Below are 8257 nucleotides of genomic sequence, written 5' to 3'. Positions count from 1 at the left end.
GAGCAGTACTAAGAAGTCATTTTGCGCCAACTTGGTGTACAATTGGGGTAACTTTGTACCATTTTTTTGTAAATATTGGACACAAAATGAATTACAAATCGCAACAGACATTGTAACAGTTTACATCTGCAGTTGTGAGTGCTTGGAAAAATGAAATTGTAAACTAACAATGCCCCATGACAGTAATTTTGATGCTGGTACAAAGTTAAGCTTACAAAAACAAACAAAAAAATCTATATCGAACGCAATTAAAGGGTAATCACAAGCCTTTTTAAGAGCTTCTGGTGAGTTGGAAGGACAACTGAAATACTAAACAGAAATCGCAGAGGAAATAAAACTGTTTCTTTTAGTACGGTACAAAATAGTGGAAGTAGTTGGAGCAGAAGTGGTAAGTGGTACAAAGATACCCTGCTCGTAAAAAGTTACCCTGATGACTTTATCACCAAATAAGGTTTCCTCACCGTGCGATATTTTAACATCCCCAGGAAACTGTACCACGCGACAGAATTGTCTGTGACCGTACGTAGGCGTCAATACCTTGTAAAATGATTCGACATTCCGTATCGGTAAACGTGATAGGGGCAAAACGCTTTATGCACTGATTAATTTCTAATGCAAAACGTATGAGAGACTACAACAAATGAGAGCGCAAAACGTGGGAACCTTCCGCTCTAGAAATGTCACTTATGCAATACGTGCAATAAACTAGGAGGTCTGAATTTAAAATTTGACTTATAGATGATATAATTTTAACTATGTATACTCTGGAGCTAGTAGTTACTATGGCAAGAAGCCAAAGATCACATCTCAACTGACGCTACTGCATTGCCAACCACGAAGTACTGAATGAAGTTCCTTCCGTTGATTACTATAAAAGTTTGCACAAATAGCCTTCTAAATTTCTATGAATGGTAATACGTGACCCTCATATTCTCGTACATCAGCTGAAATCATCATTACCGTACTAGGGAAATTGATTTCAACTAAAAGTTATTCATTGGAATAATGTTACTGCAAAATGGAAAAGATAATTATACCCGCATTGCCCCTTCAAATATAAAAGACCGCACGACCTCGATGGAAATACTTTAACTTCGCTTGAAATTGTTATACGATTGAAGAAATTAAGACAGAAAGAAACATATACGCCGGCTTGTCAGAGTTAATCGTTATAAAGCTACAAGTATAAACAGATGTTTGTATACTGTGTTTTGTAGTAGTTTTATGGAATGGGTAGCTGGTAGCTGCTTGGATGTGAGATTGAGGAGATGAATGTAACTACAGTTCTTGTAACTAGCGATATTTTGTAACTTAAACTTGTAATAAATTAGGAAATGGTATGTATTGATTTAAATAGCATGTGATTTGAGGTATTCCCCGTAAAGATGGCAAGTAGCCAAAGTCATTTCCTGGGGCTTGAAGGAAGGACGGTGCAACTAATTTTGTGTGTGAGTACATCAGTGAGACGAGCAGTTTCATTATTGCTTGTCATTTATATAGCTGTTGTAAGTGAATACTACCTTTGTCTCTGGGATTGAGTTACGACTCAACAGGAGAATGTTAAAATAGTTGTCACCACAAATTTAATTTAAAACATTTAGTTGTATTTTATAATTTTATTACAAAGTTTTTTACAACCGTCATTCAGTTATTATGTTAGACATACTCATGTTTGCAGGAACACCCGTTAGGATTTATTTGAGCTAGCATTTACTGTACTTCGTGGGCTACTGAAAGACGTTACATACTACAAGAACAAAATGAGCCAGGGAGCAGGAGATGCCGTTCCTCGCATCTTATTAAAAGGTACGTTGTAATCTTGGGCAATATATTGTAATCGTTACCGATATGTTGTCAGTTTCTCCTTGGTGAAACTTACGTATTGACGCCGCCCCCCTCTCCCCGAAATCTCAGTTGTGGTAAATGACTGATCTGTAACGTAGTCCGACGTCTAGGTTTGGTTCTAAGTTGACGAAGCCAACGAATGTGAAACCGGAAAATCTGATAATGGTAACAGATTGACAGACATCAAAGCCTAATGTTTACGTCCCCGCCATATTGGAAAATTTTTTTTTTTAGGCGGTGGGGGGGAGGGGGTTGTATGCTGGGGATGGGAGTGTTATCAGTTGTCATTATGATGGCAGACAACGTATACTGCTTTCCGTCGCAAATAAGGTTCATTCGAGCTTAAGTAATTACTTCAGCACAGAGTGAAAGACGATTAATTCTCCACAATAGTGGAAAAAATAATAGTAAAACTCAATAATAGCAGTCTGAAATTGAAATGTAGGCCTACTCCTAAAATTGCTATGAAACAGTTTTGTTTTCTTTTCATGGTTGTATCTCTCTGCAATAACCCATAAGAAAATATGTATAATAGTGAGTTGTGACCATCCTCTGCCAACAAAATATATCTTATCTGTGCAGTGTCAGTACATATATTTTGGTAGTGTAACACATTGCTTCCCCCATCTTTTGTCCCCACTTACTTGGTGCAAAAATACCATTAAACTGCAATTGAAACAGTAAGTTCTGTTTCTTATAACTAATTTTAATCAGCAGTTCTATATGATAGTGTTTCACAGCATGTGAAAAAAACAGAAGTAAAATGCATTTGTTACCTGATGTAGGTATTCCAGTTATTGAAATTTTTAATGTTTTGTTGTTATGAGCTGATCTATGAAATGTTCAAAAATTTTTTTCAAACATCTTTCCTTTATCCCTTTTTGTTTCTAAACTCTGTGAGCTGAAAAGTAAATGTATAACTCATTTTAAAGCTGAAGATAATGTGGGGAAGCTTTTAGGTAAGAACATCAACTTTAATGTAACAGTAACATGTTCTGCTATTCCTCTACATGTGAAGTGTTGGAAACGGTGGTAGTGCTTAGACTGCAGAGATTTATTTTTAAATATTCACATTTTAACTTTGCCAGTTTATATCAATGTGAGATTGTAAAAGGCTGCAGAAAGTCACATCATACCTAACAGCTGGCCTTAATAGGATGCCACGGTTGTCATGTCAGTTATTATTCTTACTGCTCTGTTGCTGTATACCATGTCTCTTTGCTGTTTACTATACCAGTGACAAGATACGGAAGCGTCCGATCCCACCCGTCTGCTTTGACCCATGACGTCAGAAATATGGCGGAAACAAAAACAAACACACACACTTTCCACAAGAAGCCTAATGACACTAACGGGACAAGCGCAGGAAATGGGGTGTTTTGGGTGGGGGGCAAACTAAATATAAACAAATTTAGACGCCTTGCGTAGCTACAACGTGTAAGTGAAGACAGCCATGCATGAATACCCACCCACCTCCCCAGGGGTCGTAACCCCTGCAACCCATAGAAGATAAAGATGCTTCAGTAGCTGATTAGTGTTTTTTGTCCTTTTAAAAAAAAAATATCCCGGGATAGAACGAACAGATCAGAAAGATAAATATAATAAACTAAAACAGAAATTCGAGGAAACAGATAATTAAAATAAGTAATAGTGTTTTTAAATTTTAAAAAAAATCTCACGAGATAGAACGAACAGATCAGAAAAGTAAATAAAATAAGATAAAACGGAACTGGAGACAGCCACACTCAAACCAAACTCCGCGCCGTCATGACGTCACACACGACAACACCCTTACGTCACGGATCAAAGCCGACGCGTTGGATCGGACGCTTCTGTCGACCCAGATAACCTACCCCTCTCTCCCATCCTCCCCCTTTCCCTGAGAAGAGAAGCAACTAATAGTTCTGAAAGCTGGAGAAGTGTGACAGGATTGATCTTGTTTTCTAGATTCATAAGGAATCTGATGGGTAGGGTGAGCAGCAGTCTGACATTGTTTGCTAGTTATGATGTAGAAGTACAGGAATGTCATGTTTCTGTGACTGGTAGAATACAAGACAACTAAAATAGAATTTCTATTTGGCGCGATCAGTGAAAGATGTAAATGTGGAAAATGTTTGTTACGGAAGATGGGCAGGAAGAATAATTTTGCACGGTTTGTCCTGTGTGACACCATCACATCACTTGATTATACAGGTGTCAATGTTACAAAGCAGTGTGAAAGGAAACGAGCACGTGTGGTTGGTTGAGGAAGGTGGATGGATGACGTAGGTTTGTGGGGAAATCTTAGGAAAGTGTAGCTCATCTATAAAGCAGTCAGCATATACAGAACTTGTGTAACCCTTGCATTAGTACTGCTAATGTGTTTGGTATCCCTACCAGCTCGAATTAATTAGACCAATTCAAAGGCATGTTTCTAGATTTGTTACCACTAAGTTTGATCAACACACAAGTATTGTGAAAATGCTTCATGAACTCAAATGGAAATCTCTGGAGGGAAGATATTATTTTTTTCAAAACATTATTGAGAAACTTTAGACAACGAACATTTGCAACAGACTGTGGAAGAGTCTTATTGCCACCAATGTACACCTCGCATAATGACCATGATGATAAGATATAGCCAGTTGTTTTTTCCTCGCTCCATTTGTGTCTGGAACACAAAAGGGAATGAAAATGTGTGTTACTGGTTACCCTCCCTGCCAAGCACCTTATTGTGGCTTGTGACGTATCTACATAGATGTAGTGTCACGTATGTCATTGTGTGTCTACAGGGAGTTTTAATATCTCACCTTCTGGAAATAAGTACTAGGCAGCAAATGTCCCATAATTTGACAGTTTTCTTGAATAAATTTCTTTTAATAAAATTAAACATCTATATTTACAAAGACTGGGACACACAATGTTTTGATAAAAATGTTTCTGTCCTTAATATACTCTTAACTCGCATAATGATTTATTCATTCATTCTTTGATCACTGTTTAGAGGAACATTAGATGCATCAGAATAGGTTGATAGTTGCAGGTACAGGGTAAATGACAAGTTGAGCACATGTATTATTATTTTACAACTGACTTGCACATATATGTAACGTACAATAGTTAATGAAAACATAGGCTAAATAAAAACTTTAATACTAATTTAATTTAGTATATATAGGCAACAGATTTCAATTTCTGCCGCAATCATAGGGTATAGGTGAAACATAAGAAAATTTTCATGTTTACTTTTAATTGACACAGTATACGTTAGCTCAGTACTCAGAATGTTGCTTTAGTACTGCAAATTCTTTCTAATATTCCTTAACAATATTCAAGCATGCTGTTTTTAAGCACTCTCTTACTTTTATTTTGAAAAGTGGTTGGGAAATTTTAAATTTTGTAAATTGCTTGATAGTTGTGTAACAAGATCCTTCCTTTAGTAGCATCTTTGTCAGCCATTTAGAGTGGGGTACTGTTGATGTGATAAACATCTTTGGCTCTTGTGCTGTAATTGTTTAGCCCTCTGGTTAATATTGGTCTAAACTTTAAGATCTATGATAGTTTCAAATATGTATGTGGGGTACTTTCAAAAATCTTATATTCCTTGAATTTCATTTTACAAGACTCACTTGATGATTCTTCTCTTCCTCCCACCCCCCTCCCTCCTCCAGTAGTCTGCTAATATGCATATTTGCTACCGTACCCCTGTATTATTATTACTATTATGTAGTGCAATTAATGAGAATGAGTTAGTCCATAATGTCTTTGATAGTGTATCTACATCAACTGGGTGTGGCATTTTCTTCATTAAAATATGTTACTGCTTATTTTTGAACAAATCTTTTGTAGATAATTTTCCCAAGTCGTAAATCTGTCCATTGTCATCCCCAGAAACTTTTTGCTGTCGGCTTCTGTTAGCAGTGTGCCCTAAGTCTTACATTTAGTTTCTCTCCATTTGTTATTCTCTTTGCAAGTATTTTCAAGTAAGGTGGGTGTTTTTTAAAATATAAATAGATTCATTTACTGAGCTACACTTAAGAGAGATGTATCACCTACATACATGATTACATTTTCTTTTACTGATGTATCATTCACATGTAATATGAACATTTGTGGACCAATTACTGAGCCAGGTGCTACACAATACTTCACCAATTGAAAATGAAATTTTAATGTTTACATTGTTGTTGTTGTTGTTGTTGTTGTGGTCTTCAGTCCTGAGACTGGTTTGATGCAGCTCTCCATGCTACTCTATCCTGTGCAAGCTTCTTCATCTCCCGGTACCTACTGCAACCTACATCCTTCTGAATCTGCTTAGTGTATTCATCTCTTGGTCTCCCTCTATGATTTTTACCCTCCACGCTGCTCTCCAAAGCTAAATTTGTGATCCCTTGATGCCTCAGAACATGTCCTACCAACCGATCCCTTCTTCTGGTCAAGTTGTGCCACAAACTTCTCTTCTCCCCAATCCTATTCAATACCTCCTCATTAGTTACATGATCTACCCACCTTATCTTCAGCATTCTTCTGTAGCACCACATTTCGAAAGCTTCTATTCTCTTCTTGTCCAAACTGGTTATCGTCCATGTTTCACTTCCATACATGGCTACACTCCATACAAATACTTTCAGAAACGACTTCCTGACACTTAAATCTATACTCGATGTTAACAAATTTCTCTTCTTCAGAAACGATTTCCTTGCCATTGCCAGTCTACATTTTATATCCTCTCTACTTCGACCATCATCAGTTATTTTGCTCCCCAAATAGCAAAACTCCTTTACTACTTTAAGTGTCTCATTTCCTAATCTAATCCCCTCAGCATCACCCGATTTAATTTGACTACATTCCATTATCCTCATTTTGCTTTTGTTGATGTTCATCTTATATCCTCCTTTCAAGACACTGTCCACTCCGTTCAACTGCTCTTCCAAGTCCTTTGCTGTCTCTGACAGAACTACAATGTCATCGGCAAACCTCAAAGTTTTTACTTCTTCTCCATGAATTTTAATACCTACTCCGAATTTTTCTTTTGTTTCCTTTACTGCTTGCTCAATATACAGATTGAATAACATCGGGGAGAGGCTACAACCCTGTCTCACTCCTTTCCTAACCACTGCTTCCCTTTCATGCCCCTCGACTCTTATAACTGCCATCTGGTTTCTGTACAAATTGTAAATAGCCTTTCGCTCCCTGTATTTTACCCCTGCCACCTTCAGAATTTGAAAGAGAGTATTCCAGTTAACGTTGTCAAAAGCTTTCTCTAAGTCTACAAATGCTAGAAACGTAGGTTTGCCTTTTCTTAATCTTTCTTCTAAGATAAGTCGTAAGGTTAGTATTGCCTCACGTGTTCCAACATTTCTACGGAATCCAAACTGATCTTCCCCGAGGTCCGCTTCTACCAGTTTTTCCATTCGTCTGTAAAGAATTCGCGTTAGTATTTTGCAGCTGTGACTTATTAAACTGATAGTTCGGTAATTTTCACATCTGTCAACACCTGCTTTCTTTGGGATTGGAATTATTATATTCTTCTTGAAGTCTGTGGGTATTTCGCCTGTCTCATACATCTTGCTCACCAGATGGAAGAGTTTTGTCATGACTGGCTCTCCCAAGGCCATCAGTAGTTCTAATGGAATGTTGTCTACTCCCGGGGCCTTGTTTCGACTTAGGTCTTTCAGTGCTCTGTCAAACTCTTCACGCAGTATCTTATCTCCCATTTCATCTTCATCTACATCCTCTTCCATTTCCATAATATTGTCCTCAAGTACATCGCCCTTGTATAAACCCTCTATATACTCCTTCCACCTTTCTGCCTTCCCTTCTTTGCTTAGAACTGGGTTGCCATCTGAGCTCTTGATATTCATACAAGTGGTTCTATTTTCTCCAAAGGTCTCTTTAATTTTCCTGTAGGCAGTATCTATCTTACCCCTAGTGAGACAAGCCTCTACCTCCTTACATTTGTCCTCGAGCCATCCCTGCTTAGCCATTTTGCACTTCCTGTCGATCTCATTTTTGAGACGTTTGTATTCCTTTTTGCCTGCTTCATTTACTGCATTTTTATATTTTCTCCTTTCATCAATTAAATTCAGTATTTCTTCTGTTACCCAAGGATTTCTATTAGCCCTCGTCTTTTTACCTACTTGATCCTCTGCTGCCTTCACTACTTCATCCCTCAGAGCTACCCATTCTTCTTCTACTATATTTCTTTCCCCCATTCCTGTCAGTTGTTCCCTTATGCTCTCCCTGAAACTCTGTACAACCTCTGGTTCTTTCAGTTTATCCAGGTCCCATCTCCTTAAATTCCCACCTTTTTGCAGTTTCTTCGGTTTCAATCTGCAGTTCATAACCAATAGATTGTGGTCAGAATCCACATCTGCCCCTGGAAATGTCTTACAATTTAAAACCTGGTTCCTAACTCTCTGTCTTACCATTA

General features: G+C 37.7%; 1 protein-coding gene across 3 annotated transcripts in view; it reads left to right on the top strand.

Annotated features, from left to right (window-relative positions):
* Nucleotides 1-1138: 1138 nt before the first annotated feature.
* Nucleotides 1139-8257, top strand: part of LOC126425328 (speckle targeted PIP5K1A-regulated poly(A) polymerase-like) — a 231286-nt gene continuing 224167 nt past the window's right edge. For all 3 annotated transcript variants that reach the window (XM_050088312.1, XM_050088313.1, XM_050088314.1), the window contains exons 1-2: nt 1139-1448; nt 1679-1806. In XM_050088312.1, the coding sequence (XP_049944269.1) occupies nt 1761-1806 (46 nt within the window). In that variant the 5' untranslated portion in view covers nt 1139-1448; nt 1679-1760. The remainder of the gene's footprint in view (nt 1449-1678; nt 1807-8257) is intronic.

This window comes from Schistocerca serialis, chromosome 10 (genome assembly GCF_023864345.2).
Source record: "Schistocerca serialis cubense isolate TAMUIC-IGC-003099 chromosome 10, iqSchSeri2.2, whole genome shotgun sequence".
Lineage (NCBI taxonomy): Eukaryota > Metazoa > Arthropoda > Insecta > Orthoptera > Acrididae > Schistocerca > Schistocerca serialis.
Note: the sequence above shows the minus strand (reverse complement) of the source record. Positions and strands in the feature narration are given on the sequence as shown.